Here is a 21,365-nt window from a genome sequence, read left to right as displayed (position 1 = left end):
AGTAAATCAGAAAGAGAAGAACAAATATCGTATATTAATGCATATATGTGAAACCTAAAAAAATGGTACAGATGAACCGGTTTGCAGGGCAGAAATTGAGACACAGATGTAGAGAACAAACGTATGGACACCAAGGGGGGAAAGCGGCGGGGGGGATGAATTGGGAGATTGGGATTGACATGTATACACTGATGTGTATAAAATGGATAATAAGAACCTGCTGTATAAAAAAATAAAATTCAAAATAAATGTATATATTCTTCTGTTAATAAAACATGATTACTTAAAAATAAATAAATAAATAAAGTTTGAATCTTAAATTTGAAGATTCACATATATATGATTATCATTCCAATGTTATTTAAGAAAAATACTATTCTGATGATGAACACCAACAGTATAATAGATGTGTAAAATAAGCTTACCTCAAAATTCACAGGCAAGTTCCGTTTAAGTGCAATCTCAAATACTTGACTTATTTCAGATTTATTGAGATTTTCTTCTTCTGATTCTCTTCCATTCACCTAAAGGAAGAATAATTGGTTAGTAGTGAACTCTTGTTAAAGCGGTCAAGATCCCAGCTGTGATGATAAACCTTAAAAGCACTGAAACTAGGCTTTATGGATGCAGCAGTAACCCCGTGAACATGTGTTCCATGTGTCACTGAAATTAAAAGGTTAAAAAAAAGTGTCCTATCAAACTTTGGCTAGCTTCTACCTCATAAATCCAACATAAACAGTCCACACATAACAGGCCTTTGGATATGGATCAGCCTAATGGCGTTGTAGTGAGCCACGGCCGCTCAGGAAGAGGGACTCCCGAAGCCCCCTCAAGGACTGGCAAGCCACATTCTGGAAAAAGTCCAAGTACAGTCTATGTGGGGCATGGCAAGGACAAATGTAAGTCTCTCCACCTAGGTATGTGGGTTTCTTATTTGGACAAAAAAAATCCCTGGAAACCACTTTTTAAAAAAAGATGCAGTGGAACAATTACAAAACCGCCACGTGTCTTATACTTAACTGCTGCTGGCAAAAATGCAAGGTGCAAACTAATAAAGAACCTTGAACAAAAGCTGACTCCAGCTTTGTAACAATGTTCATTTACAGTCCTCCACAGGCTGGGACTACAGAAGGGCAGAGATCTTCTCTGTGCACACGGACCACATGGAGTCTATACTGTGTGGCAGTGATAATACAAGAAATGAGATAAGCTCAGTAATAGCAAAGTGACCCCAAAACATGGCAAGACAGCTGTGTTTTTCTTATTATTGGGATTCTTCTGTCAAAGAATTTGTAAAATCCTATTTCAGAACTATAATCCAGATCAGAACTATATGACAGGAACCCATGGCTGAAATCACTGACTAGGCAAGATGCAGCACCATCCAGGATTTCATTTGTTGTGCATTTCCTTAGGTTTATCAGGTAGATCCTAACCCTAACACAGGATCCATATTTCAAGCTATAATTAAAAGAAAGAAAACTCTAAATTAAAAAAATTAATATAATTAAGAATATAATCCTGTACAAGTAAATTTAACCAGACACTGTAATTCCTTCTCTCCTTCCATGATGATGTTTTCTTTCCATCTGGTTTCACTTCACTCACTACCTGGTCAAAACTGTTTGCATAGCAACTTCTGGTGATAAATTAAGCCAAACACACTTTTATGCTTGTTGTTTAAATCATAAGGAGAAAGAGGGTCTGCCTTTTTATGAGTGAGTCCTTAAAGTCAGAAATCTTCAAGCAAGGTGTCTTAGAAGGCTAGAGTTCCAAAGAGGTTTGGTTTGAAATTTATTTTTTAAATAGGTTTAAACAAGAACAACAAAAAAAAATACAGTATTTAAAAAGTAAGCATGTTCAACAAAAATGCTGGGAAAACCAGATACCACACACACAAAAAATGAAGTTGGACTCTTACCTCATACCACATACACAAATTAACTCAAAATGGATCAAAGACCTAAGCATAAGGGCTAAGAGTATAAAGCTTTTAGAAGAAAATACAGGGGAAAAGCTTCATGACACCGGATTTGGGAATGATTTCTTGGATATGACACCAAAAGCACAGGCAACAAAAGAAAACCAATAGGACTTCCCTGGTGGCACAGTGGTTACGAATCTGCCTGCCAATGCAGGGGACACGGGTTCGAGCCCTGGTCTGGGAAGATCCCACATGCCGCGGAGCAACTAAGCCCGTGCGCCACAACTACTGAGCCTGCGCTCTAGAGCCCACGTGCCTAGAGCCCATGCTCTGCAACAAGAGAAGCCACCGCAATGAGAAGGCCGTGCACCGCAATGAAGAGCAGCCCCCACTCGCCGCAACTAGAGAAAGCTCACACGTAGCAACAAAGACCAAACACAGCCAACAAATAAATAAATAAATAAATAAATTTTAAGAAAAGAAAACCAACAGATAAATTGGACTCAAAATTTAAAACTTTAGTACAAAAAGAAACCAAAAAGAACTTCAGTACATTGAAGGACACAATTAAGAGAGCAAAGACAACCCACAGAATGGAAGAAAATATTTGCAAATCATGTATCTGATAAATAATTAATGTCCAGAATATATAAAGAACTACAACAACAAACAATGCAATTCAAAAATGGAGAAAGAATCTGAATAGACATTTCTCCAAAGAAGATATACAAATGCTCAACATCTCTAATCAGAGAAATGCAAATCAAAACTACAATGGGATACCACTTCACACCCATAAGGACAGCCACAGACAATAGCAAGTGTTGTCAAGAATGTGCAGAAATTGGAATCTTTGTACACTGCTGGTGAGAATGTAAAATGGTATAACCTCTGTAGAGAACGGTATGGTGGTTCCTCAAAAAGTTAAACATAGAATTACAATATGATCCAGCAACTTCACTGCTAAATATATACTCAGTAAGGACAGATAATTGTACATCAGTGTTCATAACAGCATTATTCACAATAGCCAAAAGATGATAACCACCCAAACATCCATCAACAGATGAAAGGATAAACAAAATGTGGAATACTGATACAATGGAATATTACTCAGTCTTAAAAAGGAATGGAATTGTGAAACAAGCTACAACATGGATGAACCTCGAAAACATTAGGATAAATGAAATAAGCCAGACACAAAAGACAAATATTCACTTATACACGTTATCCAGAACAGGCAAGTGCAGAGACAGAAGCAGGACAGAGGTTTACAGGGGATGAGGACGGGGGTAAGGTGGAGTTTTGTTTAATGTGTACAAGAGTTTCTGTGTGAGATGATGAAAACGTTTTGAAAATGGACAGTGGTGATAGTTACATAACATTGAGAATATATTTGATGTCATAAGACTGTACACTTAAAAAATGGTTAAAATGGCGTCCTTTATATTATCTATATATTTTATCTTAATTTTTTGAAAAGCAACAAAGAAAAGTATGTGTTTCATACCAAACAGTAACACACTAGAGACCATCAACACATTAACTTGTGCTAACAGGTTAACTCATTTTTGTACACAAACAAGTTTTCTGACAGCTGTTTATTTGAAGAGTATCCACAGATTTTTTAAATAAATGAGTTATTTTAAAAAATGGTCCACTCTCATGATAAATAACTGTGTCAATGAGAATGTTTTCCTTAGGTGCAACAAGAACCAAATTTGGAAATAAACCAGGTGCTGAGGATGATAATACTTCAATTGCCATGCATGTACCCCAATTTTCATTTTTTTGTTCACTATATCAGCTCAATTCCTTTTAACTTTTATTTTTAGTTATGACCTATTTCAAACATACAGAAAAGTACAGATAATAATGTAACAGGCAATTGTGCTGGATTTAACAAATGCCAACACTAGACACTACTGACATCAATTTTTTTTTTTGCTTTTATAAGGAAAACAATGAGTGAAGCCCTTCTCACTCTTCTTCCCATAGAAGAGTTAACTGCTATTCTAAAATGGGACTGGATCTTTCCCAGCCTTGTGGCTTTTTTTTTTTTCAAATGGACCAAAACAATATATAGTACAATTCTGTGTTGTGAGAATTCACATAAATCATTCTCATTGATTGCCTTTTATAAATATTCTAAAGTTCAAACTTATAAGTTTTACTAATGAAATGTTATTTTTCTATTTTGCATACTGAGGTTCCACATAAGTCTGATAAAAAAACAATGGTCTACTACTAAATTTTAAACTCTCAGCCAGTAGTTCTCAACCATAGCAGCATTAGAATCACTTGGGAGCTTTACAAATACAGATGCCAGAGCCCTGCTCCAGATAAGTGAACTCAAATTTTTGCAGATAGGGCCTGGATATTTTTTTTTTTTTTGGCTGCGTTGGGTCTTCGTTGCTGCGCACGGGCTTTCTCTAGTTGTGGCGAGCGGGGGCTACTCTTTGTTGCGGTGCGCGGGCTTCTCATTGCGGTGGCTTCTCTTCTTGCAGAGCACGGGCTCTAGGCACGCAGGCTTCAGTAGTTGTGGCTCGCAGGCTCTAGAACGCAGGCTCAATAGTTGTGGCACACAGGCTTATTTGCTCTACAGCATGTGGGATCTTCCTGGACCAGGGTTCGAACCCGTGTCCCCTGCATTGGATTCTTAACCACTGCGCCACCAGGGAAGTCCCAGGATATCTGTTTTATATATAGTATTTGATTTTTTTTTTAAGTCCCCAGGTGATTTTACTAGCAAACAGAGTTGAGATTCACTGCTCGAAGGTATTCTTCTAAAGGAATTGCAAAAGGGACAAAGCAGCCAGTAAAATAAAAATGCAAAACAGGAAACAAAGATATACATTTACCTGGACGTGAGATTATGTTGCTCTTTTACATAAATAATTTTATTATTATCTGGACCGGACAAAATGTTGCAATGGGGGAAGCAGCAAATGACTCAAAACAAATCCACAAATACCATTCCCAGTGAGATGAGGAAAGTGTAGCGGGCCCTCAGTCTTACCTTCATGAAGTGGGAATTACTGTTAACATCAATCCCATAGTGTATGGTTCAGCAATAAAATCTAGGCAACATTAAGAAAAGAAAAAAACACTCTGAACCATGCTTAACCCTCAATATGCCAGGGAAAAATAGTCATCACCATTTACCATCTGGCTCCAACAGGCCCTCTTTATTTTTCTATATTTAAAGACATTTTACAAATAACATACAGAATAAAAGGACAACAAAAATCATTTCATTAGAGACTTTAATAAAAAATTAAAATAACAAACCTAAGTTTTTATTCCAGGTTTGTAGTCAGGAAGGAAGGAACATATATCCCAAATGGGCAAGGTCATTAAATGCAACTAACTGCTCACCAGCTATCACGCCTGAACTTTGAGCACAGCCCACAGTAATGATGCCAGATTTCAAATCCACCTCCAATGGGTTCTAGCTTATCATGATTCTGATTCTTCTTGTACTGGTATTGTCAAAACACATTACTTTTGAAACTGACTCATAACTTTGTTGAAGGGAGAAAAGCCATCTTCTTTGCTCCATAACTACTGGGTTGGCCAAACAGTTTGTTCGGTTTTAAGTAAAAATAAAGACACATTTTTCATTTTCACGAAGAACATTATTGAACGGATTCACTAACCGAACGAACTTTTTGGCCAACCCAATACAAAATGCTTTCATTTCTAGATTTATAAACACCAAAAGAAGGATCTAATGATTTTTTTTCATTGTTGTATCATCAATTTCCTTCTAATACATACACCTCTTTCTACATGTATCCAGTTATTTTGTGGACATTAAGTGGTGAGAAAACTCTGGTGGCCAAACATCATATAAGATGAGAGAATGTTGCCACACAAATTTTTTAGAAAAACAAAACAGGTTGGTCCAGTTCCTGTTGCAAAATATTGTGCAGCAAAGTCCTTCCTGTTGAATGACTGACCAGAAGAGAATGCACATTTCTTTTTCATACACCACAGAAATACACAGTTCACTTGCCGACTCTTCGAGTCTGGGAAAACTTATCTAAGGTATCATCTGAAGACTCCCAGTCTGAGTCACGTCAACACTCAAATCTCACCATCACCATTAGAATCTAGAATGCTGCTGTTTGTCTCTCTGCATTCATCTTCTGATTTGTCTAATAATGAAAATGTCTTCCTCCATCAATTTTCTTCTCTTTGCCAGTACGGATGGAAAAAGAAAAATTCTTAATTCTCTCCTGGGTTCAACAAAAGCTAAAAGTAGAGTAAAAAGATGGTGTCTCCAGTCTTCTTTTGTATCTTCTTGAAAGATAATGTGATACATTAGGCAATGCAATAAGAGCATTAAAGGATGATGCAATAATGACAATTATTTCACTACTGTATCATCCACCCAGGGATTTCATCATTCTTCCACTTTCTTATTATTTTAGTCTTGTTTATTGCATATTTGGGAAAATATGATGAAGAGTGCTGAAATGATATGTAGGAGGACAGCAGCAAAATGTTTCAAAGCATAGGAAAATTAAGATTCCATAATGTAAAGATTTATAAAAGGATCCAAAGGACCCACATGATCATTTTAAGACAGAAATCACTATTCTACTTTCAAAAATAAGTATGTTTTCTCTTTGTTCTTTTTAAAACCTCTAGAAAAAGAATAGAAGTCATGTAGTATCAATTCTTACAGAGCTAGAGAAAGCTCAAAAATGAAAATTGGGTCCCATGGACCCTGATAGTATAATGAAGATTAAGGTCTCCAATTTTAGTTTTAGTCCTACTTAAACATGTCCCTGGCTCAAGTGAAGACAAGAACTCAAGACCAGGAAGAAGTGCATTTATTTATTTTTTCAGAAGTAGTATTTAAAAAAAGAAAACTTCAAACAATACAATTTAAAAAAAGTCTGTCCTCTACCACTACCACCAAGAGAAAACTACTTTTAAAGTTTGCTATAACCTTCAAGATAGAAACTATGCACGTGCAAATATATACAGATACATACACACACAGTTGGTGCTTTTGATTACTTAACACAATCACACTATACACGTAGTAACAGCTCTGGATCATGATTCCCCCCCCATTCAATACATTATGGGCCTCCTTTCACATCCACGTAAACAGATCTACCACACTCTGATACTCCTGGGATAAATGTATTCATTTATTTAACCATTTCCCTACTAATGGACATATTAGGCTAGCTCCTGTTTTTCTCTATTACAGATACTGTAGTTATGACCATCATTACTGCTAACACCTCAACACTGAATAAGTCATCCTTTATTAGCACAAGCCATGGACAGGACAGGAACAGAACAGAATAGAATAGAATAGAGGTGCTTTCCCAACTCAGGACCTCTGCTCAAGCTGCTCCCTCTGCTGGGAATGTACTTCCCCTGCTCTTCTGCTCATCTTCAGTCTGAGCTTAAATGACTCTTCCTCAATGCACCATCAGTACTCCTACCTAAACAAGACATTTTATGCTCTCATGATACTTGCTACTTCCATCCTAGCACTGCACTTCTTGATGATATTCCACTCAACCAAGCTCCACATGGGGAGGGGCAGTGCTGCTGTTTACCTTTAGGGCCAGCCGAGCACAGTGCCTGTCATCAACGGACCAGACCACACCTCTCTTAGACAGAAACCGCCAGCTTTATTGGCTATGTTTTAGAGAAGGTGAATTGATCCACCACACGATCACATGAGCTAAAAATTTTCAATAGCAAAATGGACACTTTGTTTAAAATGATAATTTCCAGTGCTGGCAGGCTGTGGGCAAACAGGCTGCTCAGACCCTGTTGGCAGAGGCCTAAAATGGTACCATCTTCCTGGTGGGGAACTTGGCCATATACGTTACCATGAAATTCCACTTCTAGGACTGTGGCTCATAAAAATAATCACGGACATACACAAAGATTTAACTACAACAATGTTCTTCACTACCTATTTTTATAACAGGAAAAACTGCAAACAACCTAAAAACCAAGCCTCTGTTGTTGAAAAAATAAACTGGTATGCTCACACAATGGAACACTGTGCAGCCATTAACAAGTGCTTAAGGGATATCCCTGGCGGTCCAGTGGTTGAGATTCTGCACTTCCAGTGCAAGGGGTGTGGGTTCGAACCCTGGTCGGGGAACTAAGATCCCACATGCTATGCAGTGTGGCCAAAAAAAAAAAAAGTGCTTAGAACCATGCTGAATTTGAGTCCTCCATGGAATTGTAAGTAAATGGCATGACAACATATTCATAATGAGCACTTCAGTGAAAAAAAGGTGGTTACTGTACCATATCATCCCATTTTTGTGAAACAGGTGCATGTACTTACTTATATGTACATCCACAAAAATGTTTACAGTGACGATCTACAAGTGGTAAATTTATACAGCATTTGTTTTTCTTTTTTCTTTTTTTTTGAGTTTAAAAATTTTCATAGTTCACAGGCATCACTTATAAGAAAAAAAATTACAGCTGTCTTTTAAAAATGTCTTTCTCCCCTGCTGCCCACCCTACAGGGGGCCTGGTAGACCAGAGGCAGCTCATTTACGTGGGAAGCCAAGTGTTTCACTTATTAACTCAAAGAAAAGGTCATATCCTAGTTAATGATCCTCATTTCTGAAGTCTCTACTTCAAACCATATAGAAAGAATTAGAAAAGGGGCAAAGAGGAGGAAACAAGGGGCACAAGTGATGATCATGACTCCCAGCCAAGCTGCTTACAGAACGTCAGATGAGCCGAGGAGAGGGTGTCCACTACAGCCCCTGACCTCAAGACCCGAGCCAACCAACCGCTCCGTGAGTCACTCTGAGACACTGACGGGCACTTTCCCTTTGCAGCAATATGGTGAGTACATACTTCCAAGGAGGATTCCAAGGGGGAAAACTGCGTGGGAAGCACTGAAAACACTTAGGACCTGGGATTCCCAAACCCTGACTGTGCTTTAGAGGTACTCTAAGAGCATGTTAAAAAAGAAAAAAAAGCGGGACTTCCCTGGTGGTCCAGTGGTTAAGACTCCACACTCCCACTGAAGGCAGCGTGGGTTCGATCCCTGGTCAGGGCGCTAAGATCCCACATGCCACGCAGCACAGCCAGAAAAAAAAAAAAGGAAAAAAAGAAAAAGCCAGGGGCTTCCTTGGTGGCGCAGTGGTTGAGAATCTGCCTGCCAATGCAGGGGACACGGGTTCGAGCCCTGGTCTGGGAAGATCCCACATGCCGCGGAGCAACTAGGCCCGTGAGCCACAACTACTGAGCCTGCGCGTCTGGAGCCTGTGCTCCACAACAAGAGAGGCCACGATAGTGAGAGGCCCGCGCATCGCGATGAAGAGTGACCCCTGCTTGCCACAACTAGAGAAAGCCCTCGCACAGAAACGAAGACCCAACACAGCCATAAATAAATAAATAAATAAATAAATAAAAATTGTATAACTTAAAAAAAAAAAAAGAAAAAAAGAAAAAGAAAAAGCCAGACTCCTGGCTAGACCCACTGCATTAGAATCTAGATTCATGTGGGTTAGGCCAAGGAATTTTTTTTTTAAACTTCTCAAGTGATTCTGAAGCAGACAACCCACATACCACTGTTCAGCGATCGTTTAACAACTGCTGGCTAGAAGGAACCAAGAAATACCTACTCCATCTGACTCCAATTATATTAGCACCAAAGTCAACTCAAAAACTGAAGCCTCCAAAAATAACTCAGATTTCACTACCTTCGGTGTTTTTAACAAATCTCACCACTGAGGACGTCATCCTTTCACCTCACTAAATTCTCCTCTGCTAAGTTATAGTCCATTCTCCTTTATTTGGTCCTCAGTGGATCCAGGAAACAGATCATCTCTGTTAAAATGCGTGATGACACTCAAGATGGAAATGCACTGCAACAAAAGAAAAACAAAACCTTCCTGCACAGCAGCCGTGAAGCCACAGAGCACCACCCTGAGCTGGGTCACCCTGGGGGACAGCTGGACACAACGGACCTCAGCAAGCACCCTGCCAAGGGTCCCTTCAACTTCATACCTATCATCACCCATTTAGCCCAATGTTCTGTGCAAGATCTTCTTATTCTTTGAGGACTTGTTTCTTGAGGAAGAAGAGTCAAATGCTTCCCAGGGATGTATTCAGGAGACATTTCATACTATGATTAAACAGAATCATGAAATCTCAATGTTTTCTAACTCAGTGGGTTTCTCCTGGAACTCTGGACCCTCAATGGCATGGAATCACTGATTTTCTAAGACCCATATTCCTATTTAGTCACAAAGAGTTCAAATCCTTTACCTATTGTGATAATTTTAAAACACAGCCCCCAAGGGAATTCCCTGGCAGCCCAGTGATTAGGGCTCCACACTCTCACTGCCGAGGGCCTGGGTTCAATCCCTGGTTGGGGAACTAAAATCTCACAAGCCGCGTGGTGTGGCCAAAAAATAAAAAATAAAACAGCCCCCAAATTCTTTGATACTCCTCTCATCCAGAAGTGGGGTTCTCAGCATTGTGAACGCACTAAAAGTCACTGAATTATACACTTAAAATGGTTAAAATTGTGAAATTGTTATGTGAATTTTACCTCAGTACCAAAAAAAAGTGAGATTCTGTATCTCCTCTTTTGAATCTGGACCCTGTGCCTGCTTGACCTACAGAATATGGCAGAAGTGACGCTGTGCTGACTTCTGGGCCTAGGTCCTAAGAAACTGGCAACTGCTTCCATTTCCTGTCTTCTAGAATGCTCACCTTTGGAACCTAGCCACCACACTGTGAGGATGTGTAAACAATCTCTGCATAGGTTAACTAGGAGAGGAACTGAGGTCCCCGGACCAAAGCCCCCTCTCAGTTCCCAGGCGACAGCCAGCAACAACTCAGCAGCCACGTGAAGGAGCCATCTTGACAGAGATCCTCCAGCCCCTGCAGAGCTGCCTCAGCCCAAGCTACGTGTAGCAGAGACAAGCTCCCCGTGCCAAGCCCTGCCTGAACTGCAGGCTTGTGAGCAAAATAAAGGCCTGTAGGTGTTTAAGCCACTAATTTTTGTGATAGTGTGTTAAGCAGCAATGGGTAACTGGCACTTCAAGATAATAAAGAAAGAAAGACTGGTCAAAATGGCTTTAGAAAATCCTCTAACCTGGTACCATAAAACACAGATTCTGACAAGCATAATCTTCAGCACCAAAGAATTCAGCCATGCATGTTCTTCACAACTCAAGTGAGTCCACAATCTTTCTAACATGTTCACTCAAAACTATGCCATTGAGCACAAAAGAAGACACCTGACTTTCTTGCTAAGACATTTTTTTTAAGGGGGAAGAAAGGCAAGAGAGCTACAGGGTATAAAAAAACTTGTAAGCTATCAAATAACAGACATTATGGACAACTCTCTATACATCCTCTTAGAGAAAGCAACTTGAGATGGTGTCTTCCCTACCACCTTCCTGCTACACCCAAAGCGTCAAGGAGCCCCAGCTCTGCTCTCTCCTCACCTCCAGCCTGTCGGGTGGGGGCTCGTTCTGCAGGGTCCTCAAAGCTTTTGCAGCAGCATCGTGTTTCGCAGCCTGTCTCGTCTTTCCTTTCCCGTTAAATTGCTGTCCTCCCACAGAAAGTTCAACTTGATAAAGTAAAGGTGGCACTGGAAATGGGTAGAAGTACCTAAAAATAGAGGGGGGTAAGGAAAATTAGTCTCAGGTAAGTCACCATACGTTCTCTGACAAATTCCAGGTGTTTCCTTCATCACAGGTCCTGATCACATCAGCGTTTGCGTGCCAATAATGACTCCTCATCAGTACATCCAGAGATTTCCCATGTTTATGCTGCATTAGAATTGCCACACGGTATCAGCAAATACTGTTTATGTTCCACAAAATACACTGCCTTACAAATTATATGAGTTCAATTTATAAAGCTAACCCATATTTACAAAATCTAAAATAGATTAGCCTTTGGCTGAGACAGAAAACTTAACTTGCTCTACTTTCTCGTACCTGAGATTCACGCTTCCGTGTCTCCAGAAAAGGATGGAAATTTTTTAACAGATGTCTTTTAGAAAGGACCCTCATTTCTGGAAATCCCAATATGCTATAGCCTGGCAGAGGCTGGTTTCTATTTTTAAAATGGCTTTGGCCTCCACCTCCCTCCTACCCCAAAGTAGGGCAGGGAAATGAAGACCTCCAGTTTGATCATCAATCTATCCACTAGTGTCTTATGACCACAAGCAGAAGGTTTTCAACGCATGGCATTTTCAGGTTTCAATTAATATTTTACTGCATCTGTATACCAAGGCTATTTACAAACACATATGTAAGTTCAACAAAAAGTACCCAATAAACAATAATCAGGAAATCTGTGAATGCTGAGAATTGTGGTGTTGCAGGAATCATGTTCAAATATGACTCAGTTTGGGACTTTCCTGGTGGCACAGTGGTTAAGAATCCGCCTGCCAATGCAGGGGACACGGGTTCGAGCCCTGGTCCGGGAAGATCCCACATGCCACGGAGCAACTAAGTCTGTGCGCCACAACTATTGAGCCTGCCCTCTAGAGCCCACGCGCCACAACTACTGAAGCCCACATGCCCTAGAGCCCGTGCTCCGTGACAAGAGAAGCCACTGCAATGAGAAGCCCACGCACCGCAACGAAGAGTAGCCCCCGCTCGCCGCAACTAGAGAAAGCCCGCGCATAGCAACGAAGACCCAACACAGCCAAAAAAAATTAATAAATCTTTTAAAAAATAAAATAAAATCATTAGGCCATCTTTGTTTAAAAAATAAAAATATGACTCAGTTGCACAAAGCAGTTAGAATGGTGACAGCTTTAAGCAGATAGCTTGGGGCACGAGCCGTACTGCTCATGAGGAATGTGCTCAGGCCCTTTCCAATGACAGGAGTTAAAAGAGCATCAAGATACAGTTCCAATGACACCAAGACAATTAAGACTGACTTTAGCATTTGGCAGGCCAAAGAGGACCAAACCATTATGCGCTCTACAATCTAAAGATCTTATTATTCTATGTAAAAGATCAAATATATCTTCACCTGTATTGAAAACAAAACAAACACATACCTTGGGGGATAAGCACCTCCTCTCATGTTGTAGTTATAGGTGGACTGCATCCGAGAGTAAGGGTCGACAGGCTTATACATTGGTTTTTTTCCAAGTTTCATGCACAGTGCATTTAGCTCTACAGTAGGGGTTATGCTTTCTGCAACACAGAATCAACACAAAGAATTGTTTTTTTCTGATATGAGAATGACACTCACTAAAATCAAAAAGAATAGCATGCTTTCTACTAACTGGATTCATGATGTATTTCAGGAAAAGATCTAAGTACTTCACTGCTAGGCATCAGGTCAGGAAATCCAAGAATCTGCTGTGATTTCTAGGTATTAATAGACAGTCAGCAGCACAAAATATACTGCAACGGCTGTTAGGGGAGCATCAGTGTAACACAAGATGTTAGCAGTGAAAGCCAGTTGTCAGAAATAACTTCCAATACACATCAAATTCCATGATTAAAAAATCCCATAGGACCATCCAAATCATTTCATTGTTTGGGAATACTCAACCAACATAACTTTGGTTGTACTGACTGACTGGCTTACACTTAGAAGGATGTTTGTACACACTATTTCATAGAACAATGCATTTATTCAATACTAACTGGAGGCAAAGTACTGTGAGAAGCTTGAACACAATTCTTGCCCCAGAGGAGTTCAAAGAACACAAAACACACTCAAAGAACTACAATACAACATTACGTGTGCTCTAAGGAAAGGTGCAGTATCACTGAGGAGGAGACAAGTAAATTCTATCTGGAGAAGTCAGATGAGACCCACAAAATATTTAGATGTTTCCATTCTTAATTTTTTTTGGGGGGGTGCCGCACCTCACAGCACGTGGAACTTCCCCGATCAGGGATTGAACCTGCGCCCTCAGCAGTGGAAGCACGGAGTCTTAACCACTGGACAACCAGGGAAGCACTGGATGTTTCATTCTTGATACTTATAATGGGATCTGACTTGTGGTAATACTTGTTAGAAAAATGAGTTCTGTTGCCGTATACAACAGGAGCAAGTATATCTTGGGTTATCTCAGAAATAGCAACTTTAGAAAATACTCATTATTCATCTTCCTTTTTTTCCCCTCTCATTTCATCCAATTCATAAACTTTTAAAAATCATTTAAAAAGAAAACCAGCCTGGAAAGATTAGTGTAGGTGCACAATCACATTTGAAAACAACACTTTAATATCAAACACAGAACAACACTAGCAATGGCAAAGTTCGATTTAAATGCACACAAAAATCCACTTTAAAATGCCTCTTTAGGATGTATGTAGAGGAAAATAAAAATGACTCGATTCTGTACCATAACTGGTTTGACTAAATTTAGTGCATAAATCAAATTTATAAGAATATCTTTGAGTTTGCAAAGTCAGAGGGTCACAAGAATAACCAACCTCTCTCTAGCTAACATCAGAATTGTATTTTTTACACAATTCAAATAGTTTCATTTTAAGTAAGAGCAGTTCTGACCCATAAAATTTACCTGCAGGAGAGAATAAATTTAAAGAAAGGATACCACAAAGCAATCAAAAGCAACAAGAAAGGTGTGACCGAGATCTTTTGAGATCTTCCCAGATCATTCCCGAGTGCAAAGGGCCTGGGATGACTTCATGTACTGGAGGGGTAACTCTCCTAAAACAGTCACTTCTACCTACAGCCTCCAGGTCAGTGGTTCCCAAGCTCTCGCCAGACACTCCTCTTTATCAGTATTCTCCCCCGTTGGGCCCTTGCTTGAAGGGATATTACCTACTGATTTGTATTTAAGAAACAAATACTTAAAATATTTTCTCATTCTTGTTAATGATCAGGAAACATAAAACTGATAATCAGGGGTATGATCAACATGTTATAATCAATATGACCACATGGAGTTGAAGTGATTTTTAGCCAAAACCCACATTCTTGGCATGTATGCCACCTTGTCAAAAGAAAACATGTATTTCATTAGGCTTTTCTAAAAATCTCGGGAATCATCTGGCGACATCCCTCACCTCCCACGACCACCGCTCCAGACCAGCAGTAGAGGGACTGGAGCCTGGGAACCACTGCTTTAGAGTAAGGCTAAGACCTGAAAAGGTAAGCATTTGCCACTGGTAGTGCAGACTCTGTGCTTTCAAAACCAACAAGTTAGTTAAGAAAGAATTCATATACATACTAAACGGATACCTCTAGACACACTTTTGAAAGGAACCTGTCTTGGCCCACGCATAATACCTGGATTCCTTCCTTCGCTACGAAAAGGGCGGACTATAGGTTTAGGAAATTTTGTTCCTTCCAAAGCTTTGGCAGCAGCTGTGTGTTGGGCTTTTTTAATACTACTTCCTTCAGCTTCCCAGTGCTGATCTCCAAGGGTTAGCTGTACTGTAAACACCTACAAATGAAAATTGTGAGCTCTCAATTCATGAAACCTGATGTTGACTATAATATGTCACTTGGTCCTTGAACATAATTTATGGTCATGGTTTAAAAGGCCTGGTCATTATCTTGATAATTTATCCCTTCATCCCCTTTTTCGTTGTTTTTATAAATACAAAAAGATACACATATCACTGACTTGTACTGCATAGCACTCCATGAAAAAACTACGCTTTGAAAGATGGGGGTAAGTACAGAGATTAAAAAATGTTCTCTTATATATTAAAATATTAAATGCTGATGATTTGGAAGCCATCCAAATAGAAAATTGTCTTCCTATTATTTCTCATGGAAGAAACTTAGCAAACTTGATTTAGACACACAGTAGTACCTCATACAAATGAAGACAATATTTGTTTTGATGTTGTAATTTGTTTGTGGACGCTTGTCTGAAAACACAACCCCATTAGGACGAAAACTCGAATAAATTTGGGAATGTCAGCCAGGTTCGAAAATGTTGCCTTTTACTTTCCTAAGACTGCACTAGTCAGACACTGCCTCCACTTGCAGAAGCAAATCAGATTCATAGCAAGCAAAGATCTAAAAACGTTTCTGAACTCAATTCTAAGGAGGCATCCAAAACAGCTAATTTTGTCCTCAACAAATACTGACAATGGCAAGCCTCTTTTTTCCTTTTTAGGTATAAAGGTAACTCACGTGCACACTCCATTCGTAAAATTAGGTTACGTTAATCCGATCAGAACTGGACTAATACTCTATCAAAAAAAAAACCATGACTCATCACAGCTCAGTGATTCTTTAACTTTGGTGAGCATCTGAAGAATAACCTGGGAAGCAGATACACACGCCCAGGGATTTCGACTGAACAGCACGAGGGGAGACCCAAGCATGTGTATTTTTAACAAGCTCCCAAAGTGATTCTGATGCACTTCAACGTTTGAAACTCACTACTCTGGAGCTTTTATTCTTCTGATCTTCTTTATCACCGAATATCACTTTATTTAATTGACAAATAATTCACATGAGAAATGGTAATTTGAGTATGCCTAGGTCATTTAAATTTGGTGCCTAAAGGGATGGGGCCAACTTGCCTTACAGCTGATTTTTCTTATAGGTCTTAACTTCAGGATTCCCTCAGTGCACAGCTTCCACTAAAGGGGAAAAATTAAAGAATCCTTCATCCCCCTTGTAATATTAGGGGTCTCCTATATTTATGCTGCAGTTCATAAAGCTACTCATTTAAGCACCAATAGCATGAACTCAAAACCCTGGCTGGCATGAAAAGTCAAATGGCAGAAGAAGCCTGCAATCCTGTGCAATCCCTGAGTCATTTTTGTGATCCTTTCATGGAAAGACACTGAAGGGGAAAATGCTAAAAGATAGAAAAGAGTTAATTTCATGATCAGTCTTGCCTTTCTCCAGGACTGTCCCCGTCGGCGCTGCTGCCACTCTGCTGCCTTCTGTGTGGAGGGTTGGTAGTGAGGTTAGATCTTGGTTCAGAGAGAATTAAAAGTACACCAGACCTCTGACTTTTTAAATAGTCTAACAATCATCTAGGAGGGAATAACTTTTCCTCTTTGAACAACTTGCAGGTAAAAAAAAAAAAAATGCAGTTACAGATTGAACACAACAGCCAAATTACCTAAAGTACTAAAGTTCAAGTGAGAAAGTACATATTTCCAAAAATATCAAAAACAGTTAATAAAGGGAATCCCAAAGTTAAGATCTGCAAAAAAAATCCTGTAGAAGAAACAGAACAGTTATAAAAAATGGCTAATTGCCTTCTAAAAGTAAAGAAACATTTCAAATATAATTATGCTTTAGAATAATATTAAAACTAGCTTCATGTGAGTGGGAAATTTCTGTTTTTCTTAAATGCATAATTGCCTAATAATAATAGGTACCATTTCTCAAGCATTTACTATGTGCCAGACATTGTGCTCCACCCTTTAATATATCTCACAATAGACTTATTTGGTAGGTATTATTATCCCCATTTTACAGATGAGAAAACTGAGGTTCAAAAAAAGTAGCAACTTGCCCAAGGTCACACAGCTAGTAAGAAGCTAAGATTCAAACCCAGATCTGTCTGACTCCAAAGGCAACTCACCTAACTGTGCTATCCTATGGTGCCTACTTATGATTGTGGTTGATGTTACTTTTAGTCAAATGAAAAGAGAAACCTGGTATCATTCAAGGTTTGAGGTTTGCATGTCAAGAAAAATGAGGCATAAAGAGACAAATAACTCATCCTTATAAAAGTATATTATCTTACTGCAAGGCTAGGATCAGAAACAGGAGGCCCAATTCCTTATGTCTCATACTACAGCTGCAAAAGATAAAGCCAGATATGCAAACATTTAAGTTCCAAGATGTATTGATACATTAGCACAGATATCAAACAAGCTTAAAAGACTAAACTCCTGAATAACAAATAGGAAAAATTCAAATTACAGTCAGTCTTTCATCCTCTAAGATGAGGGGATGAGAAGGGTACCTGAAATCAGAGATAATCCAAAATACTCACTGGGAGACTAATTTTACCTCTCATATTCAAACCTTGTTATCTGATTGCTAACAAGTGGCAAAACTGACTTCCCATTCACCTCCTCTCCCTGCCCAGTCTAAGGTACACATGCACTTTCAAACAAGCAGGAAAGGAGCCAGAGGTAGGCAGAAGCCAGGAGGCCCAGAGCCTGGAAAACTCACAGGAAATCATTCACAGGTGCTTGTGAATTGTCTCTATTCAGAATGCTAAACAACCACACACTAATTGGAGTTTTAAAAGCCAAATATCCCCCAAAGAAGCACATCTTTTCTTTGACCCATTCTGCAAGGATGAAAAAAGAAGCGACTCGCCAACAATCTGTACTTTTGCGTCTCTTTAAGACAACCTCAGCAGTTTGAAAATATGTATTTTGCATCACAGAACCACTTGCAACTGTATAAAAAGAAACAAAACATTCCTAGTGGGTTATAAATGCACAAGGAGTATGGACAATATTTACCTTACAGTGAGCTGGACCTTGCTCACGCAAAAGCTTATACTCAGGTTGAATCTTGTTGAAACGGGCTAACTCATTCACAAGACACATTGGGGTTTTCTCTTTGGGGTGTGCCATGTTAGAAGGAACTGAAAAATAACGTAAGAGCATTGAAGTCAACTAGCAGTATTTAAGACTGCAGCTCTCCCAGGGATATGAAAAAAGAGGGAAAACAAGCTGAAGGTCTAAGGATTTAAAGCAGCAGTGATGCAATACTGCAAACCACAATGGGGGCACATATCTGAAGACACAGCTGGGATCTTTTCTGAACCAGTTGAAGCCAGGTAACCTAGGAGGGGGTGTGTCTTCAAAAGAGAGAGAATAGAAGTCAGAGGAATAACTAAACCATGGCAAGCACACAAGATTTGAAATCAGATGAAGCACTGCTATTATAACCAAGGGAATAACAAGGAGGTCTTTTGAGCAGAGACACACACACTGGTTACCGCAACAGCTGTCAGCTGTACCCTGTTCGTTATTTCATAAAAACTCAATATGCCAATACCATTTCTCAAACAACGACTGTCCTTTTCCACACAGCTAACTTCTCATTCCTAGGGCGTCCTCTAGTCTTATCTCCAGAGGCTGCCATCCTCAGACCATATCTATTTCTGATAATTATAAGTAAAATAAAATGGCCTTGGTGGGCGGGAGCTTTATAAAGTCAATAAAATGTGGATATAAGAACACATTAGAAGAAAAAGCAATAAATCCCAGAGGACTGAAATAGTCTGTGCCATTTCCTATTAAGATGGTATTCAAATGGCAAATATGGGGAACACTGAATCTCTAGGGGACCATGACAAGTCAAGAATGCTATTTGGTGAGCCGGTCCAAGGAAGTCTAGAGGTAGCAGCATGATAGAGGCCGTGCTGCTGAGAGTGGGATAACCTAACACTCTAAGAACAGATTTACAAAGTAAAGGAAACGAGATGATGAAGGAAGAGGAGGAAATGCAAGGGAAACCGTCAGGCTTAAGGTTGAAAAGAATTTGTTATAAGGTGACTCTAGTATAGAGACACCTATGCTGACACCCCCATTTAATTGGTTTTGCAACTTGGGGGAAGGGGAAGTTTGGGGAGCAGAATATTGTTTTTAGGGTTTTTTCCCCAGGGGTTTCAAGTCTTTCCTGATCAATGAGCACATTTATTTCATTTTTATTTTCCTAATATTTAAATTTGAAGGCTTCTAAACATTTCTTTTTTAAAAATCTCTGCTTCTTTGTTCAATTTCTAATTGGTCCTCACTATGATTTCTTAGCCACTTCTGGAATCTCAATTTAAACTTACTTATTCAAAATAAAATTATCAAATGCCAACACACTCTTTTGCTTTCCAATAGATCTGCCTGCCCCCTTGCTTGGGAAAAATCTTACAGACATCCAAAAAGGAGGCTTACACCTACAAATCAATTCTGGGAAATAATTATAAAAGCAGAATTTTCCCATATAACAATGAATATCCAAAGTGGTATTTACTGTTCAATTCTTTCTGCCAGCTACCACTTTATAATAGACAAGGCTTTATAGTTTAGTTTCCAATTTTCTTGAAATGGTCTGTCAAAGGCCTCCATCAACCCAATATACAACCAAGTGTGTTCTATATCTGGGATAAAGAAGCGTGGGTGGTATACTTTCTTCTGCTTCTTGAAGGTAAATATGTGTGAGAGCTCCCTACATCTGCAATCTACTTATCAGATCAGAAAACAGGCTAAGAAAACATTTGAAACAGAAGACACTTGGAGTCATACGCTTACCTGCAGCTGCACTGGTGGATGTAATAGATGCAGAGGGTAAAGCAGAGTTTTGAATAGGTCTACCTGCATTTTCAGAGGGCAGAGAGCTAGTAGTAGAAGGAATACTCATCAAAGGCTGTGAGAGAAGAGACTGGTTCTTGTTCAGTATTTGGCTCCCTGAGAGAGCGGCAGATGGGTTCTGAACTTGCACTTGAACTTGAGACATGGTCACTTTCAACAAAAGTGAACAACTGCAGGTAAACAGCTTTCAGTGCAGGTTAATTCAGTGCTATGAAGTCTAAAGTTCTACCTGAAAGTTGTAAGGGAAAGAAAATAAAAAGATAAATTATAGAGGAGATATGTAATTGCCAATATTCAGTCAAAATTGGTGTCACCTACTCAAGTATGATAATAGCCCCGTTTAGTACGTAGCTATGTTGATGTATTAGAAATGTGTCTCTCCTTGGTATACAGTAAGGTTCACTAGCCTTGTGAATTTCTCAAAGTGTTTTTAAATGACTTACAATACCCACATGCCCTGCGTGTTCATTTTACAAAGAGAATTGGCATGGTATGATAATATTTATTGTTGAATATTAAGAATTATAAACTATAGCTTATATTCAAAAATGCAAATTAAAAAATATGAAGAGGTTTTCCATTGTGTATGGGATATGGTAAAGGTTTCTGGTTTCAAAATGATAAGAAACTGAAAGCAAACTGCGTTTGTAAAACCATTAACAGGTGAATGTAAACACTGCTTCCATTTTAGGGCCATATGCTCAGATTGGCAACCTTAGAGCTTTCCTTTACATTGACTGAAGAAAGAGAAGAATTCCTCACTTTTCCTGTTTCTTTTTCCTTATGATGGTAAAAGATCTCTTTGTTTTCCTACAAGGTTTGTTTGAGATAGTCTCATTTACTTACAGATCCCAAACAAGAATTGCTGCACCCACATCAATGCTCATGATCCTGAGAAATTATTTGAATAGCCAAAGAACATTCTATAGTATTTCTACCATTAAAAGCAAAAGCGGAGAAGATGAAGAAGAGAGGAACAGATTTCAGACTGACGATTCTGCGAGCGGAGATTGTTTATTGCATCTTGTAAGTTCCAAAGGCATTAATCCTAAATACATTTAAATTTCTTCACAAGTCAAAAATAAGGACAGTTCTGCTCATTTTCATAGTCATAGTTCAAAAAGCTGAAAATGTTTAAGCAAATCAAAAGTACTCAA

At 39.1% G+C, this 21,365-nt stretch overlaps 1 protein-coding gene across 24 annotated transcripts in view; it reads right to left on the bottom strand.

Moving 5' to 3' along the window:
- STAU1 (staufen double-stranded RNA binding protein 1) overlaps positions 1–21,365 on the bottom strand; it is an 88,393-nt gene that overhangs the window by 22,192 nt on the left and 44,836 nt on the right. For 5 of the 24 annotated variants that reach the window (XM_036825057.1, XM_036825055.1, XM_036825060.1 and 2 more), the window contains 3 exons: positions 12,972–13,110; positions 11,398–11,563; positions 426–524 (listed from right to left, as the gene is read on the bottom strand). In XM_036825057.1, coding sequence (XP_036680952.1) covers positions 426–524; positions 11,398–11,563; positions 12,972–13,072 — 366 coding nt within the window. In that variant the 5' untranslated portion in view covers positions 13,073–13,110. Of the gene's footprint in view, positions 1–425; positions 525–11,397; positions 11,564–12,971; positions 13,111–15,139; positions 15,345–16,761; positions 16,810–18,357; positions 18,483–20,148; positions 20,438–21,365 lie in introns of those variants that run through there. The other 19 variants (XM_036825044.1, XM_036825037.1, XM_036825038.1 and 16 more) reach the window with 12 other exon arrangements.

This window comes from Balaenoptera musculus, chromosome 15 (genome assembly GCF_009873245.2).
Source record: "Balaenoptera musculus isolate JJ_BM4_2016_0621 chromosome 15, mBalMus1.pri.v3, whole genome shotgun sequence".
NCBI lineage: Eukaryota > Metazoa > Chordata > Mammalia > Artiodactyla > Balaenopteridae > Balaenoptera > Balaenoptera musculus.
This window is presented reverse-complemented; position numbering and strand designations above follow the sequence as displayed.